The sequence below is a fragment of the Pseudophryne corroboree genome, chromosome 11, assembly GCF_028390025.1.
Source record: "Pseudophryne corroboree isolate aPseCor3 chromosome 11, aPseCor3.hap2, whole genome shotgun sequence".
Lineage (NCBI taxonomy): Eukaryota > Metazoa > Chordata > Amphibia > Anura > Myobatrachidae > Pseudophryne > Pseudophryne corroboree.
In genome coordinates this window covers 19,047,906-19,070,354 of record NC_086454.1, presented here as the reverse complement: position 1 = coordinate 19,070,354, position 22,449 = coordinate 19,047,906, and the positions used below count along the sequence as shown (strand labels likewise).

At 43.9% G+C, this 22,449-nt stretch overlaps 1 protein-coding gene across 1 annotated transcript in view; it reads left to right on the top strand.

The window, feature by feature from the left end:
* The window catches only part of LOC134968623 (mucin-19-like), a 517,580-nt gene that overhangs the window by 254,562 nt on the left and 240,569 nt on the right, over positions 1–22,449 (top strand). Inside the window, exon 37 of the mRNA XM_063944156.1 lies at positions 22,018–22,293. Coding sequence (XP_063800226.1) covers positions 22,018–22,293 — 276 coding nt within the window. The remainder of the gene's footprint in view (positions 1–22,017; positions 22,294–22,449) is intronic.

The following is a 22,449-nucleotide window of genomic DNA, read 5'->3' as shown; positions in this document are numbered from 1 at the left end:
CACTAGTGATGTAATGTTACATGTGTATATAAGATGTATGATATCCTGGTAATTAGCTGTCAGAGTAGTGTACTGTAGTAATGGTGCCGCACTAGTGATGTAATGTTACATGTGTATATAAGATTTTTGATATTCTGGTAATTAGCTGTCAGAGTAGTGTACTGTAGTAATGGTGCCGCACTAGTGATGTAATGTTACATGTGTATATAAGATGTGTGATATCCTGGTAATTAGCTGTCAGAGTAGTGTACTGTAGTAATGGTGCCGCACTAGTGATGTAATGTTACATGTGTATATAAGATGTATTATATCCTGGTAATTAGCTGTCAGAGTAGTGTACTGTAGTAATGGTGCCGCACTAGTGATGTAATGTTACATGTGTATATAAGATGTATTATATACCTGGTAATTAGCTGTCAGAGTAGTGTACTGTAGTAATGGTGCCGCACTAGTGATATAATGTTACATGTGTATATAAGATGTATGCTATCCCTGGTAATTAGCTGTCAGAGTAGTGTACTGTAGTAATGGTGCCGCACTAGTGATGTAATGTTACATGTGTATATAAGATGTATGCTATCCCTGGTAATTAGCTGTCAGAGTAGTGTACTGTAGTAATGGTGCCGCACTAGTGATGTAATGTTACATGTGTATATAAGATTTTTGATATTCTGGTAATTAGCTGTCAGAGTAGTGTACTGTAGTAATGGTGCCGCACTAGTGATATAATGTTACATGTGTATATATAAGATGTATGCGATCCCTGGTAATTAGCTGTCAGAGTAGTGTACTGTAGTAATGGTGCCGCACTAGTGATATAATGTTACATGTGTATATAAGATGTATGATATCCTGGTAATTAGCTGTCAGAGTAGTGTACTGTAGTAATGGTGCCGCACTAGTGATGTAATGTTACATGTGTATATAAGATGTATGATATCCCTGGTAATTAGCTGTCAGAGTAGTGTACTGTAGTAATGGTGCCGCACTAGTGATGTAATGTTACATGTGTATATAAGATGTATGATATCCTGGTAATTAGCTGTCAGAGTAGTGTACTGTAGTAATGGTGCCGCACTAGTGATGTAATGTTACATGTGTATATAAGATGTATGATATTCTGGTAATTAGCTGTCAGAGTAGTGTACTGTAGTAATGGTGTTGCACTAGTGATGTAATGTTACATGTGTATATAAGATGTATGATATCCTGGTAATTAGCTGTCAGAGTAGTGTACTGTAGTAATGGTGCCGCACTAGTGATATAATGTTACATGTGTATATAAGATGTATGATATCCTGGTAATTAGCTGTCAGAGTAGTGTACTGTAGTAATGGTGCCGCACTAGTGATGTAATGTTACATGTGTATATAAGATGTATGATATTCTGGTAATTAGCTGTCAGAGTAGTGTACTGTAGTAATGGTGTTGCACTAGTGATGTAATGTTACATGTGTATATAAGATGTATGATATCCTGGTAATTAGCTGTCAGCGTAGTGTACTGTAGTAATGGTGCCGCACTAGTGATGTAATGTTACATGTGTATATAAGATGTATGATATCCTGGTAATTAGCTGTCAGAGTAGTGTACTGTAGTAATGGTGTTGCACTAGTGCTGTAATGTTTCATGTGTATATAAGATGTATGATATCCCTGGTACTTAGCTGTCAGAGTAGTGTACTGTAGTAATGGTGCCGCACTAGTGATGTAATGTTACATGTGTATATAAGATGTATGATATCCCTGGTAATTAGCTGTCAGAGTAGTGTACTGTAGTAATGGTACCGCACTAGTGATGTAATGTTACATGTGTATATAAGATGTATGATATCCCTGGTAATTAGCTGTCAGAGTAGTGTACTGTAGTAATGGTGCCGCACTAGTGATGTAATGTTACCTGTGTATATAAGATGTATGATATCCTGGTAATTAGCTGTCAGAGTAGTGTACTGTAGTAATGGTGCCGCACTAGTGATGTAATGTTACATGTGTATATAAGATGTATGATATCCCTGGTAATTAGCTGTCAGAGTAGTGTACTGTAGTAATGGTGCCGCACTAGTGATGTAATGTTACATGTGTATATAAGATGTATGATATCCTGGTACTTACCTGTCAGAGTAGTGTACTGTAGTAATGGTGCTGCACTAGTGATGTAATGTTACATGTGTAGATAAGATGTATGATATCCTGGTAATTAGCTGTCAGAGTAGTGTACTGTAGTAATGGTGTTGCACTAGTGATGTAATGTTACATGTGTATATAAGATGTATGATATCCTGGTAATTAGCTGTCAGAGTAGTGCACTGTAGTAATGGTGCTACACTAGTGATGTAATGTTATATGTGTATATAAGATGTATGATATCCCTGGTAATTAGCTGTCAGAGTAGTGTACTGTAGTAATGGTTCCGCACTAGTGATGTAATGTTACATGTGTATATAAGATGTATGATATCCTGGTAATTAGCTGTCATAGTTTTGTCCTATAGTAATGGTGCTGCACTAGTGATGTAATGTTACATGTGTATATAAGATGTATGATATCCTGGTAGTTAGCTGTCAGAGTAGTGTACTGTAGTAATGGTGTTGCACTAGTGATGTAATGTTACTTGTGTATATAAGATGTATAATATCCTGGTAATTAGCTGTCATAGTTGTGTACTGTAGTAATGGTGCTACACTAGTGATGTAATGTTACATGTGTATATAAGATGTATGATATCCTGGTAATTAGCTGTCAGAGTAGTGTACTGTAGTAATGGTGCCGCACTAGTGATGTAATGTTACATGTGTATATAAGATGTATGATATCCTGGTAATTAGCTGTCCGAGCAGTGTACTGTAGTAATGGTGCTGCACTAGTGATGTAATATTACATGTGTATATAAGATGTATGATATCCTGGTAATTAGCTGTCAGAGTAGTGTACTGTAGTAATGGTGCCGCACTAGTGCTGTAATGTTACATGTGTATATAAGATGTATGATATCCGTGGTAATTAGCTGTCAGAGTAGTGTACTGTAGTAATGGTGCTACACTAGTGATGTAATGTTACATGTGTATATAAGATGTATGATATCCTGGTAATTAGCTGTCAGAGTAGTGTACTGTAGTAATGGTGCTGCACTAGTGATGTAATGTTACATGTGTATATAAGATGTATGATATCCCTGGTAATTAGCTGTCAGAGTAGTGTACTGTAGTAATAATGCTGCACTAGTGATGTAATGTTACATATGTATATAAGATGTATGATATCCTGGTAATTAGCTGTCAGATTAGTGTACTGTAGTAATGGTGCTACACTAGTGCTGTAATGTTACATGTGTATATAAGATGTGTGATATCCTGGTAATTAGCTGTCAGAGTAGTGTACTGTAGTAATGGTGCTACACTAGTGCTGTAATGTTACATGTGTATATAAGATGTGTGATATCCTGGTAATTAGCTGTCAGAGTAGTGTACTGTAGTAATGGTGCCACACTAGTGATATAATGTTACATGTGTTTTTAAGATGTATGATATCCTGGTAATTAGCTGTCAGAGTAGTGTACTGTAGTAATGGTGCTGCACTAGTGATGTAATGTTACATGTGTATATAAGATGTATGATATCCTGGTAATTAGCTGTCAGAGTAGTGTACTGTAGTAATGGTGCCGCACTAGTGATGTAATGTTACATGTGTATATAAGATGTATGATATCCTGGTAATTAGCTGTCAGAGTAGTGTACTGTAGTAATGGTGCTGCACTAGTGATGTAATGTTACATGTGTATATAAGATGTATGATATCCCTGGTAATTAGCTGTCAGAGTAGTGTACTGTAGTAATGGTGTTGCACTAGTGATGTAATGTCACATGTGTATATAAGATGTATGATATCCCTGGTAATTAGCTGTCAGAGTAGTGCACTGTAGTAATGGTGTGCACTAGTGATGTAATGTTACATGTGTATATAAGATGTATGATATCCTGGTAATTAGCTGTCAGAGTAGTGTACTGTAGTAATGGTGCCGCACTAGTGCTGTAATGTTACATGTGTATATAAGATGTATGATATCCTGGTAATTAGCTGTCAGAGTAGTGTACTGTAGTAATGGTGCCGCACTAGTGCTGTAATGTTACATGTGTATATAAGATGTATGATATCCTGGTAATTAGCTGTCAGAGTAGTGTACTGTAGTAATGGTGCTGCACTAGTGATGTAATGTTACATATGTATATAAGATGTATGATATCCTGGTAATTAGCTGTCAGAGTAGTGTACTGTAGTAATGGTGTTGCAGTAGAGATGTAATGTTACATGTGTATATAAGATGTATGATATCCTGGTAATTAGCTGTCAGAGTAGTGTACTGTAGTAATGGTGTTGCACTAGTGATGTAATGTCACATGTGTATATAAGATGTATGATATCCCTGGTAATTAGCTGTCAGAGTAGTGCACTGTAGTAATGGTGTGCACTAGTGATGTAATGTTACATGTGTATATAAGATGTATGATATCCTGGTAATTAGCTGTCAGAGTAGTGTACTGTAGTAATGGTGCTGCACTAGTGATGTAATGTTACATGTGTATATAAGATGTATGATATCCTGGTACTTACCTGTCAGAGTAGTGTACTGTAGTAATGGTGCCGCACTAGTGCTGTAATGTTACATGTGTATATAAGATGTATGATATCCTGGTAATTAGCTGTCAGAGTAGTGTACTGTAGTAATGGTGCCGCACTAGTGCTGTAATGTTACATGTGTATATAAGATGTATGATATCCTGGTAATTAGCTGTCAGAGTAGTGTACTGTAGTAATGGTGCCGCACTAGTGCTGTAATGTTACATGTGTATATAAGATGTATGATATCCTGGTAATTAGCTGTCAGAGTAGTGTACTGTAGTAATGGTGCCGCACTAGTGATGTAATGTTACATGTGTATATAAGATGAATGATATCCTGGTAATTAGCTGTTAGAGTAGTGTACTGTAGTAATGGTGCCGCACTAGTGCTGTAATGTTACATGTGTATATAAGATGTGTGATATCCCTGGTAATTAGCTGTCAGAGTAGTGTACTGTAGTAATGGTGCAGCACTAGTGATGTAATGTTACATGTGTATATAAGATGTATGATATCCTGGTAATTAGCTGTCAGAGTAGTGTACTGTAGTAATGGTGTTGCACTAGTGATGTAATGTTACATGTGTATATAAGATGTATAATATCCTGGTAATTAGCTGTCAGAGTAGTGTACTGTAGTAATGGTGCCGCACTAGTGATGTAATGTTACATGTGTATATAAGATGTATGATATCCCTGGTAATTAGCTGTCAGAGTAGTGTACTGTAGTAATGGTGCCGCACTAGTGATGTAATGTTACATGTGTATATAAGATGTATGATATCCTGGTAATTAGCTGTCAGAGTAGTGTACTGTAGTAATGGTGCCGCACTAGTGATGTAATGTTACATGTGTATATAAGGAGAGAGAATTGACAGCATAGGAAAGGAATGAGTTAAACATCTTGTGAGGGGTGGACCTAGCTGGAAGGAAAGTACAACCCTTTGGGAAAGGGGAGGGTTAGTATATATAGGGAAGGACAGACATCTTGTCTCTCTCTTGTTGGTGAAATTGCCTTATGGGGTTGGGTGAGTGCTGCATAGCAGGCTTCCCAATTGTGATTGTTGTTTCCCATTTAATTTGGACTGCGAGCTCTCCCCTGCATTTCAAGGTGATTCTCCTTTAGATCACCTCAGCCTTCTCTCGACCATACAGCCCGCCCTCGTCGTTCCGCTGGGATCCCAGCCCGGCACCGCGCACCTGGCGGTGGGGCTGGGCCCGGGGAGGGGGTGGATGGCCTGGGGGACGGGGCCCCGTCCCCTGGGGCCTCCACAGGCTCGGGTGGTAGGCCGGAGGTTCGGGCAGGCCGCCCGGAGGTTGGAGGGCACAGCCCTCACCTCCGAGCGTGGCATATGAGGTGTGGGTGTCGGGCGTTCGATGGCGCGCGCATGCGCCCGTCGGTGGAGCCGCTCTCGGCTCCCTTTATGTTCCTCTCGCAGTGTGGAGGGGCCAGGCGGGAGACGGCTGAGAGCCGCGCGAGGTCTGTCACTGGGCCTCGCGCGGCGGTTCAACAGGTATGCAGCCGGGAGCTCGCGGGCGGTGAAGCGGCGGGTCGCGCGCATGAGAGGCGCGCGCACCCATGCTTGCTTCCGGCCGCACCGTTCGCGCACGAGTGCGCGCAGCGGCGCCGCCAGCCTCCCTGTCTCCCCAACTCGCTTCCCTGCAGCCGGAGTCCGGCGGGGGGCGGGGAGGCAGCCCCCCCCGCATGTTGGCATGAGGCAGTACCCAAGAGGGCTGTGTGGGATGATGTTTTGCAGCAGATATAAGTGGGGGGGGCGGAGTATTTCAAGGAGAATTAGCGGGGCAAAGAGTCGGGGCGCGCACATGAGGTGCGCGCGAGCCTGTGCTCACGACGGTGGCGCCGTTCGCGCTCGTGCGCGCGCAGCAGCGCCGCACGTCTCTCTGTCCCCTCAGGGCACTCCCCTAGAGCAGGAATCCAGCGGCTTGTGGGGGGACAGGGAATGGGTTAGTGGCCGCAGGGCTGCTGCGGCCGCTAACCGGTCTCGCCGCAGCTCCCTCCCAGCGGGCGGAGTGGCTCCGGTTTGCGGGGGGAGGGGGCGAGCGTAGCTTCAGGAAGCGAGGGCACCTACTGCCAGCCCTCCGATAGAGGCGAAGTTTTGGGGGGGATGGGTTCGCCATCGTTCAGGGGCGCACCCCTTTTCCCCGCCAAGGCAGACGGGACGGCAGGCGTCGGGGTCCCAGGTTCCGTTTGTCGGGCGTCCTGCGGGTAGGCGCGCGCGGGCCCCGGCTGGGGTACCCTCGGTATCCGGCGCCGGGTTTTTTGGGGCGATCAGGACCCTCCGGAACGCTGGCGTCGGCATTGGCCACGGTGGTGGCGGCCTTGGGGCCGCTGGCCGCGGCTGCCTCCCCGGGGGTAGCTGCAAGCTCTAGCACGCCGGCAGTGGCAGGTGCGTCCGGTGTGCGGGCGGCGCAGCGGGTTGCCCCCGCCTGCAGGGAGCTCTGGGTGGGCGACGTGGACCTGGATCATTGTCCCGGACGGGTCAGGCAGGGATGCGCGGCAGGGATGCGCGGCAGGGATGCGCGGCAGAGACGCCCTCCTCACGAGTTGCTCGGCATACGCCGTGAGTGCCTTCTGGGTCCTTCGCTCCTTTCTCTGCTGCAGGGGATCGCGGTGAAGTGGAGATGGCGGAGTCCGAAGAAGACGACGTCGGTTTTGCCACGCCGAAGGATACCGTGTCGGGGCAGTCGGCGATATCAGGTGAGGTGGTACGGTCGGTATCGGACTCCTACACGAGCTCTAGTCCTCGTAGTTCTGCTTCTTCCTCCTCTTCGGCTTCTCTGTCGTCGCCGGCGTCTGACGTTAGTAGTACGACTGGGGCGAAGAAGCGGGCGACGAAATTCGCCAAGAGGGCGGCGGGACGGCAGAAGAGGCGGAGGATGCGCAGACGGCTGAGCGAGGAAGCTCGCAGGGCTAAGAAACGCCGTGATTTCCCCGGGGGTTCGCTGCGACTACACGGCAGTTATGCGTGGGCTGAGGGATAGCTGCCGTAGGAAGATTTACGGGGATTTTGTTGTTTGTGTTTGTTTTGGCAAAGGATGCGAGGAGGGAGTATAGGGCGGCGGCTGCAAAGAAGGGCAGCGGGGTCTTCGCGGCTTGTTACCTGGAGGATAGACCGGACGAGCGCATGAACATAGTTCGGTACCTGCATCTCATACACGGCATGCAGCGCACATCTTCGGGCTCCGAGTGGCGTCGATATGTCCAGGAATTCAGGGAGAAGCAGGACGGGTTGCAAGTCATGGACTTTGGGTGTAAGGACGTGGAAGTCTGGCTCAAGGTCACTCGGGCTTCGCAACAGGCTAAGGAGCCACGGAACGCGGAGGCGGACGGGCACCGCGCAGGGTCGCCTGCCCTGGGGTCCGGCGCAGACGGCGGTTCGGCCAAGCCAGGTAGGTCGGACGCCGTGCAGGGGGGCAAGACGCCGCATCTAGGAAATGTTTCGCGTTTAACAACGCGGCCTATTCCCTCGGCAAGCAGCGTCGTTTTTCGCCACTCGTGCTTGCAATGTGGCGGATCCCACCCAGCCTCCTCTTGTTTCAAGGGCAGGCGTCAGGGGGCCTGGGGTAAGCAAAATTACCCGAGACAGGCCTAGGGCGGGAGCGCTCCGCAGAGCTCCAACGCAGATTAATTTGGAGACGATGGGCCGGTGGTTGGATTGGTATCCAAATAGGGCGGATGCAAGATTTTTGTTTCCGGTGTTCGTTTGGTTTCGCTTGCCTGTTGCGAGCGAGGTGCGGTGCGGGCCCAGTGGAACCTCCGTTTTATGGGTTGCCGGATTGGGGCGGAGTATTGCATTGACAAAGGTCTGCCGATGGTTGTTTCGTTTCATGCTCAATTTTCGAGCGGTTTAGTACGTTTTACATTGGTGCGTGCAGTCGTCGTCGGGGGGTCAGGGGGTTGCCCATTACCTCGATGACTTACGGTGCGCGGGTCGGCATATTCCTTACAGTGCGGTGACTTGCTCGTCAGCATCCGAGCGCGGTTTTTCAACTTCGGCGTTCCTGTGGCCGAGGATAAAACAGAGGGCCCGGCCTCCTGTTTGTCCTTTTTTGGAGATAGAGATTGACACAGTGGCAGGATCGTGTCGGCAGCCTCGGAGCAAGGGGTGAAGCTCCGCGACGCTAGTTGCTGGTTTGAGGGGTCGCGTTAGGTCACACTGCGGCAGGCGCAGTCCTTGCTGGGCATGGTGAACTCGCTTGTCGCGTAATCCCGATGGGCGAGGGTTTTCTGCCGGAAGTTAGAAAAGGCTACTGCGGGGTGTGCCAGACCACCCGTTTCGTGCATTTGTACTCAGAGATTAAGAGGGATTTGGCCGTATGGGCCTCGTGCCTGGAGGACTTCAACGGGGCGTGTTTATGGCAGGCCCCTATAGTAGGCAGCGCTAGGTTGCAGCTGTTCACCAATGCAACGTGTGCCTCTGGATTCGATTACTATCTGGAGGGATTTTGGTGCGCGGCCTCCGTGGCCGGCGGAATGACATCGAGAAGGTTTAACGAAGGACCTTTGCTGCTGGAGCTTTTCCCCATTATCGTGGCGCTGGAGGTATGGGGCGATCGGCTGGCTCATCGCAGCATCTTGGTTAGATGTGACAATCCGGCAGTGGCGCATGCGATAAATAATCAGAGGCGAAGTCGCTGGTAGTTTCTGTGGGTGCTGGGGCATTTGCCGTTGGCAGGCCTACGTCGGAACGGGTGGTTCCGCGCGCAGCATGTGCCTGGGCTGGATAACGGAATTTCCAACGCTCTGTCACGAGGGCAGTGGGAAAGTGTTTGTTGGTTGGCACCGGAGGCCGACGAACATGGTGTTCAGTTTCCCGGTTATGTTGGGAGGTGATCGGGACGGATTGGAGGGTCTTGCGTTGCGGTCAGTCGCGCCAGCCACGCTTAAGCCGCAAGCTTGGAGCGAGTAGGAGGAGTTTGTTTAAGGACGAATTCAGCAAGGTAAGAGCGGGCATCGGAGGATGTTTTCTTTTATTTGGCAGCTGTATGTTTCGGGTAGGTCCAGAGCGGTGGTATCCCGGTACTTAGCCAGGATTTCGTTTTTAGCAGAATAAAGGGCGTCCCCGACGTGGCTAAGAGCGGGATTCTGTTGAAGGCAATGAAAGGATGGGCGCGAGTCGCGCAGACGCCGCCTGACAGGAGGATGCCCATTGAGGCGGCCTTGTTGCTGGATGTCATCAGGGCGGTTACAGGTGTCGCGTCGTCCATGTTTCGAATTGCGGTTGTTCTTCATTTTGGCGTGCTCAATGGCTTACCACGGGGCTTTTAGGGTTTCGGAACTGGTAGCGCCTTCTAAGCGAGGGGATTCGCGCATGCTGGTCGGGGACGTGGTGGTGGGTGAGAAGTCCTTGCTTTGCAGATTGCGGCGCTCTAAGACGGACCAAGTGGGGAGAGGTCAATGGGTCACCTTGGTTCCGGCTCTTGAGGAGAGCATTTGCCCAGTGAGGTTGGCAGTGCAATATGAGGTAGTACGACCCGACGGTCGGGGGTCATAGCCGCTGCACTATGACGGGCTGCCGGTGACGGAGTATCTATTTCATGGGATGCTGGGTCGCTGTCTTGCAAGCTTGGGCCTTCCACCCGCTGCGTTCGGGACGCATTCCTTCCGCATAGGGGCTGCGACGTTGGCTGCGGCGACGGGATTTTACATGGCTGAGATCCAGGCGGTGGGGCGATGGAAGTCGTCAAGTTACAGACAGTATATGCGCCCCGTTGCATGAGATGTTAGCTCGCGCGTACTTGTGTGTCAATTCCAGTCGTTTAATCATGTTAGTACAGTTCAGTACGTTATGGTGTTGTGCGTTTGTTTGTCTTCCCCTTTTTATCCTACTCAGGGATTAGCTACTCGCCGTTGCTGGCATGAGCCGGCAGCGGGGGTCTGGAGTTATTTTGCAATTTTTTGCCTGACTTGACGGACTGAATTCTAATCCACAATTCGGCTAATCTGTTTTTTAATCAGAGTCCCTCAGCAGGTCTTTATGCTTTCACCTCCAGCTGAGTTATTACATGTTTTACCCCTTCCCTCCCCCCCCCCCTTTTTGTTTGTTATTTTCATCTTTCCCATTTGTGTGTTCATGTTAGGCTTCAAATTGGCTGATTGCTCGTGCAGATCGGCTAGGCCGAGACTGCTGCAATATACGACAGCAAAATGTTTCTTTTTGGCAGATCCTTCAGGTTAATACAGTAAATTAAACAATGGTATAGATGATTAGTAACCACTTTTACCCCCTTTTCCTCCTCTTCAGGTTGGTTGGAAGATGACTTGCCTATTTTGGTGGTTGGCCACTCTTATGTGTATTGGGCCGCCCAGTTTTGGCCTCGCAGGGGGCACAGATGTTTCCTAGGGCTCGAGAAGTTAGTTGGCTTGGTTGGCAAGGGATGATGTGGACGGAGTGGAGAAGTAGACTAGTGAGTCAGGCCAGCAAGCATGTTAGCCCTAGGGTGTTGGTTGTCCATTGAGGTGGCAACGACCTGGGGAAGAGGACTTCTTTGGAGATGCGGTGGGCCATGATACAGGATCTGGCAATTTTGGCCGCAGCAGTGGACCAGTTGTATATTGGTGTTCTCCTTGATGGTGCCAAGGTTGAGTTGGCAAGGTGTGGCGGACGGTCGCGAAATTGAGGAGGCCACGCAGAAGGGGAATGGACCACTTGTATATATTGGTGTTCTTCTTGATGGTGCCAAGGTTGAGTTGGCAAGGTGTGACGGACGGTCGCGAAATTGAGGAGGCCAGGCAAAAGGTGAATGGGGCGGTGGCGAAGTGGGTTGTCCCACGGAGGCCAAGTGGTTCGCCACCCTAGGATGCGGTTCAGAGACAAGTCACCTTTTTCGGCCTGATGGGGTGCATCTATCCAATGAGGGGATGATGTTTTTTCCTGGAGGATCTGTTCCTAGTGTTGCTGGAGTTAGGGTGAGGTTATGGTGGCGGTGCGAAGACTCTGGGAAGGAGTCTTTCGCTGTTGGCGGAAAAGAACGGCAGTTGGTGGTTGTATGGTAAGCTGTAGTGATTTACAGTTTGATTTGGTTTAGGTGCACTCACCTCCATCGACTTATTGGCCGCTTGACCACCCGTCCGGGAAGGCAGCGGCAGGGCACCCAGGAGCGGTGGGTAGTCACTGTGGGGGTGGAGTTGTCACCTATTACCGGTTTTTGATAGTTGTAGTAAAATTAGGATGGTTTCGAATTTTTAGTATTTTACGGTTAATTTAGGTTAGTAGAGCCGTTCTTTTTTCTGCCACCATATGCCGGCTGTATCGGCATCTTAACAAAGTTTTCATTTACAGGTTTGCTATGGTTAGGGTCAAATAAATAGCTAGCAATTTTTCTGCCAAATTCAAGTCTCCGTGTCTTTATTTATTGGTTTTAGAGGTAACGAATGCTTTACTTGGAATGAACGGGTCCACCAAATGTCACTAGGATGTTTAGGAGAGAGAATTGACAGCATAGGAAAGGAATGAGTTAAACATCTTGTGAGGGGTGGACCTAGCTGGAAGGAAAGTACAGCCCTTTGGGAAAGGGGAGGGTTAGTATATATAGGGAAGGACAGACATCTTGTCTCTCTCTTGTTGGTGAAATTGCCTTCCCGCCCTCCCGCCCTGTTGGTAAAGGTTTCTGGCACGGAGTGCCTTGGCATTAAATTGTTGGCTGGTTTTATCGTTGGCTATTTATTGGCGGAAAAGAACGGCAGTTGGTGGTTGTATGGTAAGCTGTAGTGATTTACAGTTTGATTTGGTTTAGGTGCACTCACCTCCATCGACTTATTGGCCGCATGACCACCCGTCCGGGAAGGCAGCGGCAGGGCACCCAGGAGCGGTGGGTAGTCACTGTGGGGGTGGAGTTGTCACCTATTACCGGTTTTTGATAGTTGTAGTAAAATTAGGATGGTTTCGAATTTTTAGTATTTTACGGTTAATTTAGGTTAGTAGAGCCGTTCTTTTTGCTGCCACCATATGCCTGCTGTATCGGCATCTTAACAAAGTTTTCATTTACAGGTTTGCTATGGTTAGGGTCAAATAAATAGCTAGCAATTTTTCTGCCAAATTCAAGTCTCCGTGTCTTTATTTATTGGTTTTAGAGGCAACGAATGCTTTACTTGGAATGAACGGGTCCACCAAATGTCACTAGGATGTTTAGATGTATGATATCCTGGTAATTAGCTGTCAGAGTAGTGTACTGTAGTAATGGTGCCGCACTAGTGATGTAATGTTACATGCGTATATAAGATGTATGATATCCTGGTAATTAGCTGTCAGAGTAGTGTACTGTAGTAATGGTGCCGCACTAGTGATGTAATGTTACATGTGTATAAGATGTATGATATCCCTGGTAATTAGCTGTCAGAGTAGTGTACTGTAGTAATGGTGCTGCACTAGTGATGTAATGTTACATGTGTATATAAGATGTAAGATATCCCTGGTAATTAGCTGCCAGAGTAGTGCACTGTAGTAATGGTGTGCACTAGTGATGTAATGTTACATGTGTATATAAGATGTATGATATCCTGGTAATTAGCTGTCAGAGTAGTGTACTGTAGTAATGGTGTTGCACTAGTGATGTAATGTTACATGTGTATATAAGATGTATGATATCCTGGTAATTAGCTGTCAGAGTAGTGTACTGTAGTAATGGTGCCGCACTAGTGATGTAATGTTACATGTGTATATAAGATGTATGATATCCCTGGTAATTAGCTGTCAGAGTAGTGTACTGTAGTAATGGTGCCGCACTAGTGATATAATGTTACATGTGTATATAAGATGTATGATATCCCTGGTAATTAGCTGTCAGAGTAGTGTACTGTAGTAATGGTGTTGCACTAGTGATGTAATGTTACATGTGTATATAAGATGTATGATATCCTGGTAATTAGCTGTCAGAGTAGTGTACTGTAGTAATGGTGCAGCACTAGTGATGTAATGTTACATGTATATAGAAGATGTATGATATCCCTGGTAATTATCTGTCAAAGTAGTGTACTGTAGTAATGGTGCTGCACTAGTGATATAATGTTACATGTGTATATAAGATGTATGATATCCTGGTAATTAGCTGTCAGAGTAGTGTACTGTAGTAATGGTGCTGCACTAGTGATGTAATGTTACATGTGTATATAAGATGTATGATATTCTGGTAATTAGCTGTCAGAGTAGTGTACTGTAGTAATGGTGCCGCACTAGTGATGTAATGTTACATGTGTATATAAGATGTATGATATCCTGGTAATTAGCTGTCAGAGTAGTGTACTGTAGTAATGGTGCCGCACTAGTGATATAATGTTACATGTGTATATAAGATGTATGATATCCTGGTAATTAGCTGTCAGAGTAGTGTACTGTAGTAATGGTGCCGCACTAGTGATGTAATGTTACATGTGTATATAAGATGTATGATATCCTGGTAATTAGCTGTCAGAGTAGTGTACTGTAGTAATGGTGCCGCACTAGTGATATAATGTTACATGTGTATATAAGATGTATGATATCCTGGTAATTAGCTGTCAGAGTAGTGTACTGTAGTAATGGTGCCGCACTAGTGATGTAATGTTACATGTGTATATAAGATGTGTGATATCCCTGGTAATTAGCTGTCAGAGTAGTGTACTGTAGTAATGGTGTTGCACTAGTGATGTAATGTTACATGTGTATATAAGATGTATGATATCCTGGTAATTAGCTGTCAGAGTAGTGTACTGTAGTAATGGTGTTGCACTAGTGATGTAATGTTACATGTGTATATAAGATGTATGATATCCTGGTAATTAGCTGTCAGAGTAGTGTACTGTAGTAATGGTGCTGCACTAGTGATGTAATGTTACATGTGTATATAAGATGTGTGATATCCCTGGTAATTAGCTGTCAGAGTAGTGTACTGTAGTAATGGTATCACACTAGTGATGTAATGTTATATGTGTATATAAGATGTATGATATCCCTGGTAATTAGCTGTCAGAGTAGTGTACTGCAGTAATGGTGCCGCACTAGTGCTGTAATGTTACATGTGTATATAAGATGTGTGATATCCCTGGTAATTAGCTGTCAGAGTAGTGTACTGTAGTAATGGTGTTGCACTAGTGCTGTAATGTTACATGTGTATATAAGATGTGTGATATCCCTGGTAATTAGCTGTCAGAGTAGTGTACTGTAGTAATGGTGTTGCACTAGTGCTGTAATGTTACATGTGTATATAAGATGTGTGATATCCCTGGTAATTAGCTGTCAGAGTAGTGTACTGTAGTAATGGTGCCGCACTAGTGATGTAATGTTACATGTGTATATAAGATGTATTATATACCTGGTAATTAGCTGTCAGAGTAGTATACTGTAGTAATGGTGTTGCACTAGTGATGTAATGTTACATGTGTATATAAGATGTATAATATCCCTGGTATTTAGCTGTCAGAGTAGTGTACTGTAGTAATGGTGTTGCACTAGTGATGTAATGTTACATGTGTATATAAGATGTATAATATCCCTGGTATTTAGCTGTCAGAGTAGTGTACTGTAGTAATAATGCTGCACTAGTGATGTAATGTTACATGTGTATATAAGATGTATGATATCCCTGGTAATTAGCTGTCAGAGCAGTGTGCTGTAGTAATGGTGTTGCACTAGTGATATAATGTTACATGTGTATATAAGATATCTGATATCCTGGTAATCAGCTGTCAAAGTAGTGCACTGTAGTAATGGTGCCGCACTAGTGATGTAATGTTACATGTGTATATAAGATGTATGATATCCCTGGTAATTAGCTGTCAGAGTAGTGTACTGTAGTAATGGTGCCGCACTAGTGCTGTAATGTTACATGTGTATATAAGATGTATGATATCTTTGGTAATTAGCTGTCAGAGTAGTGTACTATAGTAATGGTGCCGCACTAGTGATGTAATGTTACATGTGTATATAAGATGTATTATATACCTGGTAATTAGCTGTCAGAGTAGTGTACTGTAGTAATGGTGTTGCACTAGTGATGTAATGTTACATGTGTATATAAGATGTATAATATCCCTGGTATTTAGCTGTCAGAGTAGTGTACTGTAGTAATGGTGCCGCACTAGTGATGTAATGTTACATGTGTATATAAGATGTATTATATACCTGGTAATTAGCTGTCAGAGTAGTGTACTGTAGTAATAATGCTGCACTAGTGATGTAATATTACATGTGTATATAAGATGTATGATATCCCTGGTAATTAGCTGTCAGAGCAGTGTGCTGTAGTAATGGTGTTGCACTAGTGATATAATGTTACATGTGTATATAAGATATCTGATATCCTGGTAATCAGCTGTCAAAGTAGTGCACTGTAGTAATGGTGCCGCACTTGTGATGTAATGTTACATGTGTATATAAGATGTATGATATCCCTGGTAATTAGCTGTCAGAGTAGTGTACTGTAGTAATGGTGCCGCACTAGTGCTGTAATGTTACATGTGTATATAAGATGTATGATATCTTTGGTAATTAGCTGTCAGAGTAGTGTACTGTAGTAATGGTGCCGCACTAGTGATGTAATGTTACATGTGTATATAAGATGTATTATATACCTGGTAATTAGCTGTCAGAGTAGTGCACTGTAGTAATGGTGCTGCACTAGTGATGTAATGTTACATGTGTATATAAGATGTATGATATCCCTGGTAATTAGCTGTCAGAGTAGTGTACTGTAGTAATGGTGCTGCACTAGTGATGTAATGTTACATGTGTATATAAGATGTGTGATATCCCTGGTAATTAGCTGTCAGAGTAGTGTACTGTAGTAATGGTGTTGCACTAGTGATGTACTGTTACATGTGTATATAAGATGTGTGATATCCCTGGTAATTAGCTGTCAGAGTAGTGTACTGTAGTAATGGTACTGCACTAGTGATGTACTGTTACATGTGTATATAAGATGTGTGATATCCCTGGTAATTAGCTGTCAGAGTAGTGTACTGTAGTAATGGTACTGCAGTAGTGATGTCATGTTACATGTGAATATAAGATGTGTGATATCCCTGGTAATTAGCTGTCAGAGTAGTGTACTGTAGTAATGGTGCAGCACTAGTGATGTAATGTTACATGTGTATATAAGATGTATTATATCCTGGTAATTAGCTGTCAGAGTAGTGTACTGTAGTAATGGTGCCACACTAGTGATGTACTGTTACATGTGTATATAAGATGTGTGATATCCCTGGTAATTAGCTGTCAGAGTAGTGTACTGTAGTAATGGTGCTGCACTAGTGATGTAATGTTACATGTGTATATAAGATGTATGATATCCTGGTAATTAGCTGTCAGAGTAGTGTACTGTAGTAATGGTGCCGCACTAGTGATGTAATGTTACATGTGTATATAAGATGTATGATATCCCTGGTAATTAGCTGTCAGAGTAGTGTACTGTAGTAATGGTGCCGCACTAGTGATGTAATGTTACATGTGTATATAAGATGTATGATATCCCTGGTAATTAGCTGTCAGAGTAGTGTACTGTAGTAATGGTGTCACACTAGTGATGTACTGTTTCATGTGTATATAATATGTATGATATCCTGGTAATTAGCTGTCAGAGTAGTGTACTGTAGTAATGGTGTTGCACTAGTGATGTAATGTTACATGTGTATATAAGATGTGTGATATCCCTGGTAATTAGCTGTCAGAGTAGTGTACTGTAGTAATGGTGCTGCACTAGTGATGTAATGTTACATGTGTATATAAGATGTATGATATCCTGGTAATTAGCTGTCAGAGTAGTGTACTGTAGTAATGGTGCCGCACTAGTGATGTAATGTTACATGTGTATATAAGATGTATGATATCCCTGGTAATTAGCTGTCAGAGTAGTGTACTGTAGTAATGGTGCCACACTAGTGATGTAATGTTACATGTGTATATAAGATGTATGATATCCTGGTAATTAGCTGTCAGAGTAGTGTACTGTAGTAATGGTGTCACACTAGTGCTGTAATGTTACATGTGTATATAAGATGTATGATATCCTGGTAATTAGCTGTCAGAGTAGTGTACTGTAGTAATAATTCTGCACTAGTGATGTAATGTTACATGTGTATATAAGATGTATGATATCCCTGGTAATTAGCTGTCAGAGTAGTGTACTGTAGTAATGGTGCCGCACTAGTGATGAAATGTTACATGTGTATATAAGATGTATGATATCCTGGTAATTAGCTGTTAGAGTAGTGTACTGTAGTAATGGTGTCACACTAGTGATGTACTGTTTCATGTGTATATAATATGTATGATATCCTGGTAATTAGCTGTCAGAGTAGTGTACTGTAGTAATGGTGCTGCAGTAGTGATGTAATGTTACATGTGTATCAGTGGCGGTTCTTGCCACGGGCAAGCAGGACTTTTGCCCGGGGCGCCGCCTTCCGGAGGGCGCTGGCGCCATCCGGAGGGCGCCGCACCGTGGCAAGATCCGATACTGCTGCCCGCTGTGTCCCCCGTCCGCCTCCGCTGCCCGCTGCCTTCCCCGTCCTCGGCGCCTCCTGTGAAGGGAACTAGACGCTATGCGTCTAGTTTCCCTTCGTGGAGAGTAACTGCTGAGCGGTGCGCGATGACATCATCGCGCACCGCACAGCAAAGGTCCTCTCCACGAAGGGAACTAGACGCATAGCGTCTAGTTTCTCTTCGTGGAGAGGACCTTTTGCTGTGCGGTGCGCGATGACGTCATCGCGCACCGCTCAGCATTCAAGCGGTGCTTTCAATGTACAGGGGGCGTGACTCACCACGCCCCCTGTATTAGGCCACGCCCCTTTCCTGCCCGGGGCGCTCTGCGCCCTTGAACCGGCCCTGATGTGTATATAAGATGTGTGATATCCCTGGTAATTAGCTGTCAGAGTAGTGTACTGTAGTAATGGTGCTGCACTAGTGATGTAATGTTACATGTGTATATAAGATGTATGAGATCCCTGGTAATTAGCTGTCAGAGTAGTGTACTGTAGTAATGGTGCTGCACTAGTGATGTAATGTTACATGTGTATATAAGATGTATGATATCCCTGGTAATTAGCTGTCAGAGTAGTGTACTGTAGTAATGGTGCCACACTAGTGATGTAATGTTACATGTGTATATAAGATGTATGATATCCCTGGTAATTAGCTGTCAGAGTAGTGTACTGTAGTAATGGTGCCACACTAGTGATGTAATGTTACATGTGTATATAAGATGTATGATATCCTGGTAATTAGCTGTCAGAGTAGTGTACTGTAGTAATGGTGTCACACTAGTGCTGTAATGTTACATGTGTATATAAGATGTATGATATCCTGGTAATTAGCTGTCAGAGTAGTGTACTGTAGTAATAATTCTGCACTAGTGATGTAATGTTACATGTGTATATAAGATGTATGATATCCCTGGTAATTAGCTGTCAGAGTAGTGTACTGTAGTAATGGTGCCGCACTAGTGATGAAATGTTACATGTGTATATAAGATGTATGATATCCTGGTAATTAGCTGTTAGAGTAGTGTACTGTAGTAATGGTGTCACACTAGTGATGTACTGTTTCATGTGTATATAAGATGTGTGATATCCTGGTAATTAGCTGTCAGAGTAGTGTACTGTAGTAATGGTGCTGCACTAGTGATGTAATGTTACATGTGTATATAAGATGTATGATATCCTGGTAATTAGCTGTCAGAGTAGTGTACTGTAGTAATGGTGTTGCACTAGTGATGTAATGTTACATGTGTATATAAGATGTATGATATCCTGGTAATTAGCTGTCAGAGTAGTGTACTGTAGTAATGTTGCCGCACTAGTGATGTAATGTTACATGTGTATATAAGATGTATGATATCCTGGTAATTAGCTGTCAGAGTAGTGTACTGTAGTAATGGTGTCACACTAGTGCTGTAATGTTACATGTGTATATAAGATGTATTATATCCTGGTAATTATCTGTCAGAGTAGTGCACTGTAGTAATGGTGCCACACTAGTGATGTAATGTTACATGTGTATATAAGATGTATGATATCCTGGTAATTAGCTGTCAGAGTAGTGCACTGTAGTAATGGTGCCGCACTAGTGATGTAATGTTACATGTGTATATAAGATGTATGATATCCTGGTAATTAGCTGTCAGAGCAGTGTACTGTAGTAATGGTGCCGCACTAGTGATATAATGTTACATGTGTATATAAGATGTATGATATCCTGGTAATTAGCTGTCAGAGTAGTGTACTGTAGTAATGGTGCCGCACTAGTGATGTAATGTTACATGTGTATATAAGATGTATGATATCCTGGTAATTAGCTGTCAGAGTAGTGTACTGTAGTAATGGTGCCGCACTAGTGATGTAATGTTACATGTGTATATAAGATGTATGATATCCTGGTAATTAGCTGTCAGAGTAGTGCACTGTAGTAATGGTGCCGCACTAGTGATGTAATGTTACATGTGTATATAAGATGTATGATATCCTGGTAATTAGCTGTCAGAGTAGTGTACTGTAGTAATGGTGCCGCACTAGTGATGTAATGTTACATGTGTATATAAGATGTATGATATCCTGGTAATTAGCTGTCAGAGTAGTGCACTGTAGTAATGGTGCCGCACTAGTGATGTAATGTTACATGTGTATATAAGATGTATGATATCCTGGTAATTAGCTGTCAGAGTAGTGTACTGTAGTAATGGTGCCGCACTAGTGCTGTAATGTTACATGTGTATATAAGATGTATGATATCCTGGTAATTAGCTGTCAGAGTAGTGCACTGTAGTAATGGTGCCGCACTAGTGATGTAATGTTACATGTGTATATAAGATGTATGATATCCTGGTAATTAGCTGTCAGAGTAGTGCACTGTAGTAATGGTGCCGCACTAGTGATGTAATGTTACATGTGTATATAAGATGTATGATATCCTGGTAATTAGCTGTCAGAGTAGTGTACTGTAGTAATGGTGCCGCACTAGTGATGTAATGTTACATGTGTATATAAGATGTATGATATCCTGGTAATTAGCTGTCAGAGTAGTGTACTGTAGTAATGGTGCTGCACTAGTGATATAATGTTACATGTGTATATAAGATGTATGATATCCTGGTAATTAGCTGTCAGAGTAGTGCACTGTAGTAATGGTGCCGCACTAGTGATGTAATGTTACATGTGTATATAAGATGTATGATATCCTGGTAATTAGCTGTCAGAGTAGTGTACTGTAGTAATGGTACTGCACTAGTGATGTAATGTTACATGTGTATATAACATGTATGATATCCCTGGTAATTAGCTGTCAGAGTAGTGTACTGTAGTAATGGTGCTGCACTAGTGATGTAATGTTACATGTGTATATAAGATGTATTATATCCTGGTAATTAGCTGTCAGAGTAGTGTACTGTAGTAATGGTGCTGCACTAGTGATGTAATGTTACATGTGTATATAAGATGTATGATATCCTGGTAATTAGCTGTCAGAGTAGTGTACTGTAGTAATGGTGTTGCACTAGTGATGTAATGTTACATGTGTATATAAGATGTATGATATCCTGGTAATTAGCTGTCAGAGTAGTGTACTGTAGTAATGGTGCCGCACTAGTGATGTAATGTTACATGTGTATATAAGATGTATTATATCCTGGTAATTAGCTGTCAGAGTAGTGCACTGTAGTAATGGTGCCGCACTAGTGATGTAATGTTACATGTGTATATAAGATGTATTATATCCTGGTAATTAGCTGTCAGAGTAGTGTACTGTAGTAATGGTGCCGCACTAGTGATGTAATGTTACTTGTGAATTTAGGGGGTCATTCCGAGTTGATCGCTCGCTACCATTTTTCGCAGCGCAGCAAACAGGTTACTACTGCGCATGTGTATGCACCGCAATGCGCAGGCGCGTCGTACAGGTACAAAGCAGATCCTTGCTGGGCGACGGATTTAATGAAGAATCCATTCGCACAGCCGATCGCAAGAAGATTGACAGGAAGAAGGCGTTTGTGGGTGTCAACTGACCATTTTCTGAGAGTGTTTGGAAAAACGGAGGCATGTCCAAGCGTTAGCAGGGCGGGTGTCTGACGTCAATTCCGGGACCGGACAGGCTGAAGTGATCGCAAGGGCTGAGTAAGTCCAGAGCTACTCAGAAACTGCAAAAAACGTTTTCGTCCCGCTCCGCTGCACATGCGTTCGCACACTTGCAAAGCGAAAATACACTCCCCCGTGGGCTGCGACTATGCGTTTGCACGGCTGCTAAAAGTAGCTAGCGAGCGATCAACTCGGAATGACCCCTTAATGACAAAAATCCTTTCACAGCCGGCTGAAAATGTATTCTGCCACAATGTATTTTATAGCATAATGTTTCCTAATAATAATAGTTTTATTGTCCTAGTTTGTGCTTTGTTGCTGAACCTGCCAACCTTTTATCATTATAGATCCAATGTCGGTGAATTTGCTGAATACCAGCAATGTGACTTCCTCTACTGTGTCCCTGATGTGGAGTAGACCCGCTGAGTATAAGTCTACATACACCTACAGAATCCAGACAAACGTCATATCACCAGCTGCAATGATATATAATACAATAGTGACAAATGAATCAGCTACAATAGTGAATCTAACAGCAGGAGTAACGTATACATTCATGGTATATACAAGAGCTGGTGATAATGTCACTGAGTCTGTACCTGTGTCACTAACTACCTGCACAGGTGAGTACAGCAGACAGGAACATGTATACATATCAGTGAGACCTGTCCATTTATAGCTATATAATGATATTGATCTATATAGTGATTTATGAGATCATTTTCTTGAACTTTAGCAAGAATAAAATATATTATTTGGGTCACTGACCTAAAGGATCT